Genomic DNA, 17590 nt, shown 5'->3' with positions numbered 1-17590 from the left:
TGGAGCACCAACTGAATTCCCTTTTTTTTTTTTGTAGAATGAAGTCAGTTTTAATTTAATGGGCAGAAAATGTGATATTTTAACACTGCCATCAGTTTACTGAACAAGAACTACACTACCACTTTTTCTTGTCATCCAAATGGAACAAGCCTCACCCCAAAAAAACCCAATGTTTTAAAAACAAATTAAAATTTTCTACCTCAAATACAGATTATTTATTATTACATAAATGCTTTACAACTCCCTGAATTATAAAGACCCCAACTCATGATGCAGAGGGGGCAAAGGTAAGATTATTGCTAGAAAGCAAAGATTATTTAACTTCTAGTCTCCTTTAAGGAGAACAAAAAGAGGGCTGAGGAGTGGAATTGTGTATGACATGCCAGGCTCAAAACTATTCTTTTCACAGGGATTCTGACAGCAAGTACATGCATAGTGCCCTACCTGCAGCCATCTAAACTGAAATATCTTAATATCTCATCTACCCTGTCCTTCATATCTGAAGTATAAAGTTACCAACTGTAAGAGACTAACTTACCACAGCTCTTAACATATGTGTCCATCACCTCTGCACTTATTCCATGAGGGCCAGTCTCACTAGGTGCATGTTTTCTGAAGAAGTTCTAGAGGGGAAGTCATCAACAAATTTAGTTATACCACATGATCTGAAACAGGATCTTTAGAACTAGTAGAAAGAAAAGATTTAAATAAAGACCACAAATGGCTGTTATTACAATCTGTTAAACTAACAACCATTCCCCAAAACCCTAGTAAGATCTAATTTAATTTTATATCGCTTTATTTGTTTTCTATCTTTTCCATCACATTCTTATACTCTAACAGATGTGAAGTTCAAATTGAAAAGCAGTTTTCTTCATTAACAGCTTCAGAACATTAACAATGCATTGAAAAGTTACTAATTAATAACTATGAGTGCAAATACTTCCACAGGAAACTGTTTAGGCCAGATCAACAAAAACTAAAACAGGATTAACAGCCCAGATTAGTAACTACATTTGGGACACACACTTTTACAAGGTTTATCATCATTATATGTCTCCTCAATATCCTCAATATGGAATATCCTCAATATGAGGAATATCCTCAATACAACCAACCGCTACCGAGTTAAATAGGAAAAATCTAAGTCATCAAATGGAAACTTCACATTTCCTGTGAAATGTGGACTGGGCCAAAACAGTCCTTCCCACCACTCAGAAGAAAACTTTTTTTCTTGATTGAGACAAAAGATAAGTAAATTAAATCCAAGCCTAAGCACAAGTTTCTTCCACTAAGCAAACACAAAGCTAAGCAAGCACTGTAAGAGGAGCTTTGTAGGCATGTGGATGATGTAAGTGATGGGAATCTTAAATGAAGGGAATCTTAAAAAAAAAAAAAGAGAAGGAGGTACTGAAGGAAGGTACCTGCAGGCTATTTAAGAAAGTTTTGCTTGAAAAGCCGTCCTGTTGTAACACGTATCAGAGTTTTAAGGCCTGGAGAAAGCTTTAATTATCTTTGCTTATAGAGGAACAAGACCTTCCGAGATACGTTAAAAAAAAGCTGACAGAGTAGAAAGATTCTGTTAAATGAAATCCCTAAGCAAAATGTGGAACGAAATTTTTAACTGGTTAACAGGGTACTAGAGAGATCTACTTTCAGTGCTCCAAAATTTTACATGCTGTGTGTAAAAAACAAACAAACAAACCACAAACCAAAACCCAAACAAACCCAAAAAAACCAAACACACAAACAGACTTCAGACCATCCAAACCCTAAAACTGTAGAGTGTGGAACAGAAATGCCTCCAAAACATGAACTGTAAATTCAAGACTGTTGATAGAAGGTAAGTAACACTCAAACATCAAAACATCTTTTCCTTCCTGCAGATCTGTATTACCAGCCAGTATTAGATTACTTGCTTTGTATCTTTTCAGAAGTGAAACATTTTAAAATATTTATATACAGTGCCCATCTTTATTAAAACAGCTGTAACACCCAAAATCAATATTTACAAAAAATAATAAACCAAACTTTCACAACACCTAAAAACGTTCATTTAGTTTTCATTTCCTTGGCCTACAATGCCCAGCTATTTTATCATGCTTTGGCACAGGAAATCTGTGCTCTATACTGTATTTTGCCATTGATCTGTGAAGTAATCTTAAATCACATTCTTTTGGCATCTTGTCTATTTAGATTAGCAATTCTTCACAGGAAGAATTGCTCCTTACGTCTGCACAGCAACTAAAACAGTGGGGCACCTATTTTAGACTGGAATATGATGTTATAAGTAATTGCAAAATGACAATTTCACAAGCATTTCTAAATATATTATTTTATAAAAACATATAATGGACTAGAATATGAATAGTACATTTCCAAGATTACAAAGGATTGCCAAGAAAACACTTTATAAACTGTATGATTATTGAATGTATAGATGTAGCTTATCACAATCTTTACTGAATGGAAAGCTCAAAAAACTTATGCAATTTGATGCTGGTCATTGTCTGATTAATGATAAGCATTTTTTACAAGTGATAAGTATTCGATATGCTTATTTGTTAAGCAAATGATAATGACAAATGATAAGCATTTTTTAATCTCTGTATTTTTAATGTATGTAGTTTATAGTAGCTGGGAGCTACTAGCTTTGGCTCCCAGTTACTGAGCTATGAACAAATGCAAACTTCAGTATCAACTACAAAAAAGGGAAAAAAGGTATGTGACAAATTGAATCCCACATAAACATGCTGTGTTTTTATTAAAAAAACTTATTAGCTATCTCATATGGCAATTTGGTATGTTTTTATCCAATCATATTATCTCAACCAGCTGAGCTCTGCTACCTAGCTTGTGTCCTGTGCTTGAAACTAGCATGAATTCTGTGTGCCACTATTCAAGTGTGTTCCTACTCAATTCCATGACAGTTACTGACAGGTTTGCTAAATAAAAAAAAGGTTAAAAAACCCCAAACCACACACAGTATCTATACATAGGCTATGGCAGGGTAACAGACTTCAGAAATCATATGAACACACTATTTAGTTGTTCCATCAAAAAAAAAATCATTAAAACATACTTTGACAAGGTATCAAGCCAAAACTACTGAATGAATAACAGAAACACTTTAAAACAAAACAGTACGGAAAAGCGTCATGCATCTTCCATTCACCATTACAGGAAAGCCAGAATTTCAGTATCATAACTAAATTACACTTTAATTATTTAAATGGTATTACTTTTAGGGCATGAGATACTCATGTGATGATTTAAGTACTTTTTTTTTTAAAGCAAAACATCTGCTGTAGATACCCTTATGTTTCAAGCTGTCATTTGTCTTCTAACAACAGACAGAAAAATCAGTTGAGAGACTAAAGACTTCTACATGAGATCTAAGCCTGCAGTTTATACTGTTTGATCAGAAGGTAACTTAAAAATTCCCCATCACATACCTGTATACTTTCCTCAGTAGCAAGAACTTCTGCGACTGGTACTGACTGAATAAACTGCATAAAGCCTGTGACAGAAGACAACCAAAAAAAGTCTCCAATGTATAGAACTTTCAAGCTACTCTATAATGCATGTTTATTAAAGGGCAACACTAATACACACTTTCATTCGGCTGCTTCTCACTGGCAAAAAAACATGTTTTGTCCCCATTTTCTGCCTTCAGCAGTTTTAAAACAACTTGTCATTAACACCAAATTAGCTTGCAAAAGGTCTGTTGTTCCAAGTTTTCACGAGAAGAGAAAGATCAATCAATGGCTTCCTAAATATTTATCCAGAATGTATCTAAAAAGCATAGCCAAGTTTGATTTTGTTTTGTCTTGGTTTTTTTCCTCCATTTCATGCAAAGATCTATAAATAGGAGTGTTATTTGTCCAGATGACACAGCATGCTAGCAGCAGAGATAACACTACTAATTGTCACATACTCCAAAATCCAGATCAGGCTTCTTCTATGAAGATATTTGAGTCACCTATGGAATACTGTGGTCACTCAGGTTGTTTACTTCCATGACTTACATTGCAACTAGGTTTTCTTACACATTTGAGCTCCTTTTTAGAATACTGTACTAAGCAAAACATCTCTCATGAAAACAGCGTGTCACAACAGTCTATGAACAGAAGAAGATTCCTCCCAATACTGTATTTTTAGGAAATAAAAGTATTCATACCATGTTTTGTACTAGTTGCCAGCACTTTATAGGGTGTCAGCTTCAAATCCAGATTCTCTTTTCTTAACAGCTGGAAAAAAAAACACAAAAAAGCAAAGATAAATGCAATAGAAAGGCAGCTTCTACTTCTAAAAGGAATGTGTATTGGACACAGATCTCTTTTTTTTTTAAAGCAAAACATCTGCTGTAGATACCCTTATGTTTCAAGCTGTCATTTGTCTTCTAACAACAGATAGAAAAATCAGTTGAGAGACTAAAGACTTCTACATGAGATCTAAGCCTGCAGTTTATACTGTTTGATCAGAAGGTAACTTAAAAATTCCCCATCACATACCTGTATACTTTCCTCAGTAGCAAGAACTTCTGCGACTGGTACTGACTGAATAAACTGCATAAAGCCTGTGACAGAAGACAACCAAAAAAAGTCTCCAATGTATAGAACTTTCAAGCTACTCTATAATGCATGTTTATTAAAGGGCAACACTAATACACACTTTCATTCGGCTGCTTCTCACTGGCAAAAAAACATGTTTTGTCCCCATTTTCTGCCTTCAGCAGTTTTAAAACAACTTGTCATTAACACCAAATTAGCTTGCAAAAGGTCTGTTGTTCCAAGTTTTCACGAGAAGAGAAAGATCAATCAATGGCTTCCTAAATATTTATCCAGAATGTATCTAAAAAGCATAGCCAAGTTTGATTTTGTTTTGTCTTGGTTTTTTTCCTCCATTTCATGCAAAGATCTATAAATAGGAGTGTTATTTGTCCAGATGACACAGCATGCTAGCAGCAGAGATAACACTACTAATTGTCACATACTCCAAAATCCAGATCAGGCTTCTTCTATGAAGATATTTGAGTCACCTATGGAATACTGTGGTCACTCAGGTTGTTTACTTCCATGACTTACATTGCAACTAGGTTTTCTTACACATTTGAGCTCCTTTTTAGAATACTGTACTAAGCAAAACATCTCTCATGAAAACAGCGTGTCACAACAGTCTATGAACAGAAGAAGATTCCTCCCAATACTGTATTTTTAGGAAATAAAAGTATTCATACCATGTTTTGTACTAGTTGCCAGCACTTTATAGGGTGTCAGCTTCAAATCCAGATTCTCTTTTCTTAACAGCTGGAAAAAAAAACACAAAAAAGCAAAGATAAATGCAATAGAAAGGCAGCTTCTACTTCTAAAAGGAATGTGTATTGGACACAGATCTCCACTGGTCTTCACTGAAATCAGTAATGAGTGAAAGCCTGTTCCTGTTTCCCAATTTTTTTTTGTTTGTTTGTTTTTAAATCTACACCAGATCATTGCCTCTATAAAGAAAAAAGTGACCTAAGGTCTGAGAACCCTGGAATATATTAGCAACATAAGCTGTATTAACAGCTTTCACCAGTCTTGCTCCCGACAAGGAGAATCAAGAACATAGAAGGACAAGGATGTGGATTAATAATTCTCACCTTATCCATGAGTGAAATAATCTGAAGAATAAGTTGATCTTGACGTAAATCATCACCATGCTTAAAAATTACAGGATATTTGCCTCCATCTTCTGTCTTGAAGAACAACTGAGCAGGCATTAAGGCACTCTGGAAAAGGAAACTTACTCTACTAAGCTGGTTAACAGCAATGTTCACATTAACATATTGCTACAGTGGAGTTCTAAAGTACAAATCCTTGTTTACTGCATTGTAAATTAGAAGTGAATTAAGCAAGTATCAGGTCACAGGATTCAGGTACCAAATTCAGTTACAAAAAGGTTTACAATAGCCCTATTTGAATACCAACAGCATGGCTGTGAGCACCAGAAGTCTCTTCACGTTCCTTAAGTTTGGTAGAAAAGAAGCAATTCTAAAGCTTCTAAAGGCAGTTACTCACTGCCTAGGACTCAACAGTTAGAACGTACTCTTTCCACTTAAAAAAAGTGTGATCTAGGCATGTTTTAAAAAAAAAAATCTTAAGGCTTTCCTTCTTTCTCAGCAAGGAATGTGAAGGATACATTGCTCCTGCCTCCCCCCCGCCCCCCAGCAGCAGAAGAGGAAAGGACAGGAGGATTCCAATTTTGTTTGTATGCATGTAATTCCAACCAACATAGAAGCACTATGCAAAAGGTCATAACAAAACAAATTTAAACTGACCAGATCAAAAAGAGACACAATTATAGGATAAACATCAAAGAAATGCTAGGGGCAAGACATCTTAAACAATCAATTGCTTCTTTAATCTATTTAGTAAAAGCAAAAATGCCTTTTTACATTCTTGTTTGAGAAAGCCAATTTAATTGTTTGCAATTTCTCTGCATAAAATGGGTTGAAGGGGATCAATTACCTACATGAATGATTTAATCTATTGCAACTGACCAAGTCACTTTCCTCAAAACAAACAAAAAAAAAATCAAGGATACAGAGTTTAATATTTGAGCAGTTACATTAGATTTTCACATGCAATGAATGTTTCAAAATTATTAAGTTCCATAAATAAAAGAAAAATGATTCTTTAAATAGTCTTACAAAAGCTGCCATGTGATGTCCAAGAGCACCAAAAATCAGTCATTCTTCCCTCTTTGGGTTTGTTTTTTATCCCATAGTACAGAATGAGAGATTAAATGGAAATCTATAACCTTTCAGAATCAGGAGGACAGAAACCATCTCTGATTTTGAAACAAGTTACATCTCATATTTTTGGTCCTAAATTTTCTACATTGCTACAGAAAACCAATATTTAGAAGACTGACTTGAGTTTGTCCTGATCAAGTTAAGCTATTATTCTTGATAGGAAATATTTAGTTGCTGTTCCAGCAGTCTTTTTATCAACATTCTTCCCCTGATCCCGACCCTTAAATCATATTCACGCTAAGAGTTAACAAGGTTTTGCAAACCTGAGTCTTCATGACAAGATCTTTCCAATGATGCATCCAACATGAGGTGCAAGAGCATAGAATTGAAGAAATGTACTCTTCAAAGAGACTAACTGGTATATAAAGAACCAAGCCAAAGCTGGGAAACCAAGAGATGGTATGGTAGAAAATTATGCAAAGATGTTCATCTCTGATTTTAAGTAAACACAAATTATACCACAGTCAACAAGCAGCCTGTCAAAGTTTGAAACTACTGGGTATAATAAATTTGTGACTTAGTAGAGATGATGGATCAACACAAGTTGCCACAGCAGCTTGAACATTTTTTAATTGGCAGAGAATGCTTCCTGGACATAGGCCTGACTGGTCAAGCTCACTTTGGTCATCTTAAAATTAGATCACAGTCACCTATAGAAAGTAAATTTATAAAGAGGTCCTACATCACTGGACACAGGTAATAACTTACATTCCAGGCAATAACTTGCATTCCAAGTGGTATAGGAAGCAAAATAACCCCAGCTCTTTCAACAGCACATTGACTGTTTATTAACTAGAATAAGGGCTGGCCATATGATCACAAAAAACTGCTACGGATTGGTTTAAGGACTTACCAACCATAGGGATACAGGATCTACCTGTCAGCCCACCGCAACTGTGTGAAATGGACCACCTTATTGCTTTCCAGTCTCTACCAATTTAACAGTTTTATTTTGCAATTAAATAGAGATACATCTAGCTGAGATGCAGCACCTGACTTGATTTGTATGATTCTGAGCATAAGCGGTACTCCTGTCGAACACAGTCTAACTAGAGTTCAGAGAAATTCTGAACTCGGAAGCATGCCTTCAGCTTGGGGACTTCATAAACTTTATAAACTGTATCACACTTATAAAAGCTGCTTTAAAGTTTGCACATTAACTTGAGAAAAAAAAAAAGAGTTTAATAAAGGAAATAGAGTTGTTTAACCACTTTAAGAGCACGTTACAGTTACATTTTGCCTCGACTATGTCAGCCCCTTTAAATCTTTCAACTGATGTTTAAGCTTAGTGCTCATAAGATTTGTTTGTATTTCAGCTATTCAGAAGATCTCATTTACCTTGAAGAGTGTGGCTTTTTCAGGGATTATCCCTTTAATTTTCACCTGAGGTTCCAGAGGAAGTGGAATAAGTTCCATATCTGCTAAATTCATCTTTTCGTTATCTGCTAACAATGCCTGAAGCCTCTCATTCTAAAAGAATGAAAGAAAAAAAACTTGTTTTAAAAAAAAACATAACACACATACTAGGTGTATATGAACAGTAAAAAAGTCTTTTAACAAAGGATATATTATTAGTAAATATCCAATTTATTATATTCTTTACTCTTCCAAAGAATTAAAGTTTCACTCTTAAAATCCAGTGAAATAAAAATCCTCCATTTGCAGTAATCTGAATAAGAAAGCAGATATTCCATCTAGCCTGAATATAGTCAAGCATTTTTATAAGTGCCAGGTATAGTAGTCTCAACAAAACTTTATTCCTAAATTGCCTACACAAGTAGCAGGATGATTTATTTTCTATATCAGTATCAAATCTTAGTTCTGTTTCAGAAACTTGATTCAAGTCTTCAGCCCTGATCCCTTAAATCCCTGAACTCAAGGAGATCCCACCAATGAACCAAATCGCCAACAACTTGCATAGATCTGATTTCACAGCTTGCTCTACATTCCTACATCTGTAGTTACCAGAAATACACTACTAGTCAGTTTTAGAGTTCCTTACACTGGAAAAAATTACTACGCTAAAAAAACCCATGCTTAAAAAGTGTGTCAGAGGAAAAGAAAATACATGAATAGAAGTTCCTTTGGCATTCTTGCTTCCTCCTCATACTTGTCTGTCAAGTTCACTTGAAATATTTTAACTAAGGACAAAGCTTCTTAAAATGCACCTATGATAGAAATCCTTTTCCTTCAACAAAACCAGATAACTTTCAGAGAACTTTCAGAGAACGCAAAGTTCTGCTAAACACACACCTTATATAAGAATAGTTTTGTTGCTCTTGGAGTAAATGAAACCTTGCCGCTAGTCAAATTTCGTTATCTATTCCGGTGTAATTCTCACACCACAATAACCTCTGCTCCCTTCCCACATCCCCCACAACTTGTTCACTGTTATATCATCAACTATTCAATTATTCCCGTATCTTCCTTTTGCCAAAATATCCCGAGATTTTTCTCAAGGGCCTCTTCTCTTTTTCATCTACAACCTTTCAGAACACTTTTGAACTTTGACTCATCTAAACCTCTCCTAAGTTTGTTTAAATACTGCTAAAATTATTACAGGACAGGCAGACATCTGTTATAAATCTCAGTGCTAAGAATTTTTAGTGAAAAGCTAATGTTCCTATTGTCAAATTCTAGCCAGAGATAATTTTCCCAATCCTTTAGTTACCTTTTTCTTACGATTCCCACTTTCACGCTGCACTGCTTTCATTACATGAACCAGCCGATCTACAAATGTCTGCTGGGCTGCCAACAACGAACGCATAACTCTGACAGACTTTTCACACTAAATGAATTAAAAGAAACAAAATTAGTTCTTTGTTCTGTAATTATTTTATCTAGAAATTATTTTCCCAATCCTTTAGTTACCTTTTTCTTACGATTCCCACTTTCACGCTGCACTGCTTTCATTACATGAACCAGCCGATCTACAAATGTCTGCTGGGCTGCCAACAACGAACGCATAACTCTGACAGACTTTTCACACTAAATGAATTAAAAGAAACAAAATTAGTTCTTTGTTCTGTAATTATTTTATCTAGAAATTATATCTTTATTCTTAGACCTTTGGGCTTTTAAGAGGTAAGTGAATAAAGATCAATTTTCCGTCAATTCGAAAGGTATTTTCTGTAAAACACAATCAGAATCACTGTAGCTGGCAATCAATTATCTGACCTACCAGTGCACTTCAATTTGCATCAACAATTTCAGTGGTGAAGTCATGCATGACAAACCTATTCACACAGCCAAAATAAGTTAGTAAGGATAAGCACGTGGAATAGTCTTAGGAAGCCGAAGAGTCAGATTTGAATAACATACCTAAAATGGGAATTAATATGAAGTGTGAGACACACTAAAATCAGAAAGACTCCACATCTGCTATAAATCAGAGATTGCAATTCACAAAAGTGGTTGGTTTTTTTGTTTTTGCCTTTTTTCCCCTGCTGCTCCAGCACCCTCTCTGCTGCTGATACAGAGAACAATACAGTGAATTCAAAAGACAGGTCTCTGTCTCAATTTGCACTGCAAGGACAAGTGCTTCCAATAAAAAAAATAGTAAATAAAATAGACTGATTACACAAGGCAGAAGATTTTAGAACCAGCATGTTACTAACAGGAACAAGAAATAAAACAGAGGAAAAAAGTTCTCAATACTTATTCTTTTCTTTGTCAGTAGTTTCTTTGGTTTACCACAAAGTCAAAATTCAAGCAGAAGTGGAAGATTTTTTTTAAAGTTTCAATACATATGACATGAAAAACTGTCCTCCTTCCAGACACCTCTGCCTTTTTAAAGAACGGCTAGCCCAGAACACTCTGTATTGCCTTACACAGAAGCATTACCTTCAGCAAAGCCTGACTAAATCTTCTCATCACATTTAAGTACATTTCGTGAGTCTTTGGGTCCCTCTGCTGAGTGTCTTGGTCTTCACACTCCACTATTACATACCTGCAGCATAAAAACAACCCAAGTTATGCTGTACTCTGGTGCTACACAATTTGAGTGAAATACAGCAGCCCTGTATTATAGGCCTGGAACTAAAAATAAAGTCGATCTTTGAATGAGATATCAACCAACAGACAAAATCTTCAAAATTGCCCAGTCAAATTCCCACTTGGATCAGGAGCGTCTATCAAAGTTTCTGAGGCCTTTCACTTACAGTGAAGCGGCATCACTCAAACAGGACAAGTCAGAAGTCCAAATCATATGAACACTCCAACCAAGCAGTACATGTGGGAGGAGCAGGCATTCCACTGTGCTACTACCCTCTGCACAATGTAGTGGCTGCAAACTTGCTATTCAATTATACCTGCAAAAACAAGAATCTCCCCCCACCTGTTCCCTATTTTATCATTAGCAATGGTGGAAGAGACAGTATTGGTCCTGAAGCAGCTCTGCAAAGCCTACATTCCAAAACAAGTTTGCATTTCTAAAATTATGATTCGAGTACAAGAATTTAAACAGTACAATTTGGAACAGTTATACCAAAAATTTAATTTGTTATGTTAAGCATTTGTTTGGAAAGCTTTTGTGGTTATTTATATTCACAGCACTGACAAGCAAAAAGCAGCTACGCAAAAAAGGTCTTCTTTCTGTTGACCTAGTATTACCTAGTAAAAACATATAACCCCACTATTAAAAAGCGGAAGAAATTAGCAAGTCAGTCGATTTTCAAACACTGCATTTGAATTCAGAAGTGATTCCACACATTCAAACACGCCTGGACTTTACACTGACAGCTAGAATTATCCATTCCTTACGCACTTGTGCAGAATCTCTTTGCAACTGAATGATTATGGGACAAGATTAGAGGTCTGTCATTTGCAGCTGATCAGATTTGACTAGTCTTACTCACAAATACTCATTATATACATTAAAATAAGACATATGTAACTTATTCCATGAGTATTATCTCACTGAAATCTAAAACTAGAGATTACTTCTAGAACTTTGCAAATATATTGTTCTACACCATTCCCTCACTAAAGTGACAAAATTAGATTGCAGTAATATGTGTATAAAAATAAGCCCATATTTACAAAGTCTGTGCACCAAAACTTCAAGGGAAACAGGAAATAACGAATTGAAGCATGCCATTTTCATCTTTGTTTGTTAAAAAGCCCTAGACAGTTTCTCAAAGCTATCTTGAAACAAGGAGTAAGAGTAACGCTTCATACTTGGATAGGTGTCTCATACGTCCGAAGAAGAGACAGAAAAAAGCAGTAGCACTAACTTCTGTAGCCACTGTTAAAGTATAAGGATAGGATAGCTTTACAATGACAGGTGACTGAGCAGGGAGGTTTGATTTTCAAGGGTTATTGTACTTTTTCCATTGATTATTTTAGGTGCATGCTGTGTCTGGATAGTTGAAACAAGCAATTGATCAGCAGCCAAGAGGATTTATGGCTATGTCAGGTCAAACAGTGGCTGCAACATTTGTATTTTGTCACTGAGAAATTGAGATGTCTGGAAAGAAAACAAAGAATAAATTGACTGGGTTTTTTTTGTTTGGGTTCTTTTTCTTCCCCCGCCCCCCCAAGTCATAAGACAAAAAACTTCAGAGTTCTGGATGCTCTGAACTTTCTGTAGACTGAATGTCTGAGATGTTGCCGAAATGTAAGTGCACAGCTTCTATCAATGTGATAGAAATAAGCTAACCTACTAAGACTTATCTTAAATGAAGAATATTTGGTTAGGTCAAGCACCTGGCTTCTACCCACATCAATTAGGCCTGCAATTATTTTAATCATTTAAATTTAATAGCACTTTTTTCTGAAGCCAAACATTATCTTTGGCCACTGCAATACAGGTATGTACACTAAGGAACTGTAGTTAAGTCATGCACTTATATATTTTAAAATTAAGCTACTGAAAAAGCAATGAAATAATAAAACTTAAAAAGACATTTACAAATGGAGTCACTCTCAGGGTAGGTTAGGATCCTTTTAAGAATTTTATAAGAACAGCTGAGTAGGCTGACATCACATATCACACTCTGTTCCTAATTCACAGCTGATCTGTGGTTAATATTCATAGCACATTAACATATGATAATGTGCATAAGTTTTTTTAATTATTAGATACATCTACAAAGGATACAAATGAGAATCATTTGACTTAAGGTTAGCCGTGTAAAAGGCATCTAAGCTCTCTCTTTTTACTTGTATGTACACACATTTTAATAGCTGTATGTGTTGTGTATATGCAGATACATATCAACATAAACACGTACACACACACTTTCAGAGTACAGCTCTATTCACCTCAGCTTTCTTCAAATGAGATAATTCTATCTGCAAATGCTTACTCAGAAGGCATGCAGATGACTAGTTTAGGCATCTAATTTAATTCTTAAACCACTGAAGTGAGACAAGATCCTTAGCTGAGTAATCTTACCTCTCCACTATCTAGATGAACTATTCGCAACTAAAGTTCCCCCTTAAGAAAGCACACATCTGCAGTGACATTTTGTTTGTGCTCGTAGCATAACCACAAATGGAATCTAAAAAATAATTAGGTTAGCACAAAAAAATTAGTGCTTTATGAACCTTCATAAAGTACACTCCTGATTAATACAAAAGTGCATAACCTTAATATTCTAGCCAACACTGTCAAAAACTATAAACACAAACCAAATAGAAAAGCAGAGCAGAAGATGAACTTTATCTCCTTCCCACCACACCACCCTAAACAAATTGAACGACAATTTATAGTTAGGGGTTGTTTTTTTTTTTTTTAAATACTGTACTTAATGCCCTACAAATCACCTTTGTCTAATAGTAAAGCACGTTTGTACATTTTAAAAACCAGCACCCTCCTTTTACTAATTATTCTGTTCAAAGGCATATGGATTTAAATCTACTACTTCATCCTGACAGAAATTGAGATTCTCAAGACAGGTCATCTTTTGCTGTGCATCCTTCTGGGCATTATAGCTTTGATTTCAATTAGACATTAATACAGTACGAATAAACAGTTTCTAACATACCAGTATAAGTAGTTTGCCAACGTGGAATTTTTGCATGCTCGTGAAATCAAGAAAGTGCAAAGGTCTTGCTGGAAGGGATTTAAGAAAAGTAAAATTAAGTTATAAAGAAGTCTAAGCACTTAAGAGAGTGACGAAGTTAAGGAAAAACCCAAAATAGTTGCAGGAGTTTTGAGAGATACATTCCCTTCCAAAATGTGAATCCAGTCCAACCTAATATTTAAATTGTATTAGTTTTAATATTATTCCAAAACCAGCAACAACACTACAAGTAAAAAAAGGTCTGCTACTACAGTAATATATTTGCCAACATGTCAAAAAGTACATGATGTTCTCCAACAATAAATCTTTAATGTAAAATTTCTATTTACAATATATTACACTTTCCTCCTATGCAATTATCCCTCGCTATAAGAGTCAACCCTGAAAGGGATTTACTACCCTGTTTTGCATCCAGAAGATCTAAAACTCATTAAGATGTTCTACATTTCAACATTAAAAAAAAAAATCTGTAGAGGATACACAACATTTAGCTGCTTTTTTAAAATTTAATATTCCAACTAGCAAGGAATCTGTGTATCTTTACTGATATGCTCAGTTTGAGGCTTATTATCTATGCTGTACTGAGACCCAAAAAGGAAGATTTGCAACAGGGAATGGATCTTTAGTTCAAAGACCAATTAACTGCACATCAGATTAAAAACAGGTTCCCTCAAACTCTCTTTATCTTTTATCTTTCCCTCCCTCCAGGCCTACTTTTGTTACTCTTCTACTTGTGGTATAAATTGAGTATAATCCTTGGCAGATCTAAATCAACACAGCGTCTCACTTAGGTCCAAAAAGATGACACCCACGCCAAGGAATACAGCTACAGGAAGAACAGACTGCAGAGATTAAAACATTTGGATAACTGTTTTCCATTAAAAAACCTGCTTTAAAACACCTCAAACACATGCAATTGTCAGTATCTATCATCATGCAACAGCCTTTGCAGTTTTCTCGTTTAAACAGAGTACTTGAATTTTATGAAGAATTCAATGCCCAGTCCCCCAGTTTTGGATAGTGTAACCATGTACATAAATAGATGGCCTGTAAAAAAAAAAGTCAGTTAAGCTATTGCTATTTCCTTCGCATGTAGTTTGTTAAGCACTTTAAGTATTCAGCAAGATACAGTAGAAAGATTCAAATATTCACAAACAAAAACTAAAAACAGTTCTAGGTCACTAAAAAAGCCTCACGTATCAAAAATACAAGGTAAAGCATTTGACTTACATCAAGGTTTTCATTGTCTGCAAGCTCCTTTGTCTTAGAAGTAAGAGGTGGTGAGGAAACAGGTGGAATAGGACTCATGATCTGGGAACTACATAAAGGAAAGCATGTAATTGGCATGATTCAAAGTTTTTTCTTGCGGGGCAGGGGGCATGCATGGAAATAGCAATGCATTTCATTTCCACAGCATAATAAATTCAGAAATCTGGAAGAGAAGTATCTTTGAAGATACTATCTTCTTGTGGTTTAACCCGGAAGGCAGCTAAACACCACGCAGCCGTTCGCTCACTGCCCCCCACAGTGGGATGGGGGAGAGAATTGGGGGAAAAGAAGAACAAAAGTAAAATTTGTGGGTTGAGATAAAGACAGTTTAACAGGACAGAAAAGGAAGGGAAAATAATAAAAAATATACAAAATAAGTGATGCCCAATGCAATTGCTCACCACCCACCGACTGACGCCCAGCCAGATCCCAAGCAGCGGTCACCGCCCCCTGGCCAACTCCCCCCAGTTTATGTACCGAGCATGACGTCCCATGGTATGGAATATCCCTTTGGCCAGTTTGGGTCACCTGTCCTGGCTGTGCTCCCTCCCAGCTTCTCGCTGGCAGAGCATGGGAAGCTGAAAAGTCCTTGACTAGTGTAAGCACTGCTCAGCAACAACTAAAACATCGGTGTGTTATCAACATTATTCTCCTCCTAAATCCAGAACACAGCACTGTACCAGCTACTAGGAAGGAAATTAACTCTATCCCTGCCGAAACCAGGACATCTCTCAACCCTGTTTCAGAACAAACTGCATGAACAGCAACTTTGACAGCTGCAGTTCCTGAAAGTGGCAAAAATCTATGCCTGCTTAGCTACACAGTTTATGGCTGTGAAGGACATTCACTTACATCAAACTTAGCATTTTGTTTCATCTTCCATAAAAAAAATAAAGCAGACATAGATGGGAATTTAACAAATGCACATTTTCAGGATAAGCTTTTTTAGTATGTTCTTAAGATGAAATTGCTAATACACAACACCTGCAAGCACTTGTCTCTGGAATGCAACTACACATAACAGAGGAAACAAACCCAATGCTTGCAAAGCAAAATTATCAGACAGTAAATTTACCTGGAAGGAAGTAATCAAACAGCTCTACTAATGTCTAAGTGTCATTGCAGCCTTAAAATACACCATACATCCCAGGACACCCACTCTACAGCTTAGCAGCAAGATCAATGAAAAGCAGTATTCTTGTAATACGAAAAGTATACCCTAGTGACACAAGTGATTAGACATTGACGGTTAAGACTAAAAATCCTGGAAACATGTATTAAATATTCACAGGACACTTCAGTTAACGAAGTTTGTTTGCACCTTGCTTAATACCATATTAATTAGATATTTCAACCTTTCTTTTGGATTCCTGCAAGAATAAAAAGTGTGCTCCCCAGCTCCTTTACATTCACAGGACTCTCCCTACGCCTTCTTTTGCAGGAGCAGGAAGAAACTTCTTTCCATTTCAGACCGATCGGACTTTTAGATCCACATTCTTTGATGAAAGTGGGAAGTGGAGCCTCGTACAACAACTTTATTGAAGACACCCTAACTTTTGCAAGGACAGAAGGAAGCAATGCCAGTGTTTTTCCTGTTCTCCAGGAGTTGTCTTCCTTTCATACAGCAAGGCCAAAGGCCACAACTTCGAGATTAAGAATGTTTGCTCTGTAAACTATCTGTAGTCAGGAAATAACCCCTAAGCTTTCAAGGAATGCGGTTTTTTTTCCCCCACATCATCGCTTCAGATTATAAAATAGGATGTTGAATATGCAATGGTCCCTAAAAAGGAGAAAGAATTTGAGAGCTTACAATGTTACACGTTTCTGCTTTTCTGCCGGAAATATAAGCTTCTTACCTGTCTATTTCTGCACCATTACTCCCAGATGTTGTCATGCTTTCTGACATTGAACCTTGACTGTCCCTTTTGCTAGGTTCCAGTCCATTCTTTATGTCATCAAAGTTTTCATATTTCAATGCCTGGACTAACTGTAGCAGGTACATCAGCAAATCCTCATGGAGGAAAAAGAGAAAATTAATTGAGGGCATCAGTCAAAGCTGACTAGGACTCCACGTGTTTTCAAAACTCTAGTTTACAGAAAAACTTAGTCAGGATTTAGTGACCTTTAAAGAAATGGAAATTGGGAGCTCCCTAGCAAGTAATTACTACATCAAAGTTATCTTCAGTTAAGCTGCCGTACTTGCTTCTAGCATCCACAAAATAAACCTTTCCGTTTCTGGCTCCCAAGAAGAAAACTCAAGCATAAAATCTGGACCATGGTACCAGGAATTCAGATTCTCTCCTCTCTTATGCACTATCTTGGGGTTGAGTGGGATTGAGTGCTCCCTCAGTAAGTTTGTAGATGACACCAAGTTGGGCGGGAGTGTTGATCTGCTCGAGGGTAGGAAGGCTCTGCAGAGGGACCTGGACAGGCTGGGTCGATGGGCCCAGGCCAACCGTATGAGGGTTAACAAGGCCAAGTGCCGGGTCCTGCACTT

The 17590-nt window shown here is 36.2% G+C and overlaps 1 protein-coding gene across 1 annotated transcript in view; it reads right to left on the bottom strand.

The window, feature by feature from the left end:
- Positions 1-17590, bottom strand: part of PIK3C3 (phosphatidylinositol 3-kinase catalytic subunit type 3) — an 86509-nt gene that overhangs the window by 44803 nt on the left and 24116 nt on the right. The window contains exons 10-19 of the mRNA XM_019472566.1: positions 16950-17104; positions 15055-15142; positions 13786-13853; positions 10640-10745; positions 9668-9784; positions 8135-8266; positions 5642-5770; positions 5240-5309; positions 4515-4579; positions 539-623 (exon numbers count right to left, since the gene is read on the bottom strand). Of these exons, the coding sequence (XP_019328111.1) occupies positions 539-623; positions 4515-4579; positions 5240-5309; positions 5642-5770; positions 8135-8266; positions 9668-9784; positions 10640-10745; positions 13786-13853; positions 15055-15142; positions 16950-17104 (1015 nt within the window). The remainder of the gene's footprint in view (positions 1-538; positions 624-4514; positions 4580-5239; positions 5310-5641; positions 5771-8134; positions 8267-9667; positions 9785-10639; positions 10746-13785; positions 13854-15054; positions 15143-16949; positions 17105-17590) is intronic.

Source organism: Aptenodytes forsteri, unplaced genomic scaffold, assembly GCF_000699145.1.
Source record: "Aptenodytes forsteri isolate BGI_AS27 unplaced genomic scaffold, ASM69914v1 Scaffold36, whole genome shotgun sequence".
Lineage (NCBI taxonomy): Eukaryota > Metazoa > Chordata > Aves > Sphenisciformes > Spheniscidae > Aptenodytes > Aptenodytes forsteri.
Note: the sequence above shows the minus strand (reverse complement) of the source record. Positions and strands in the feature narration are given on the sequence as shown.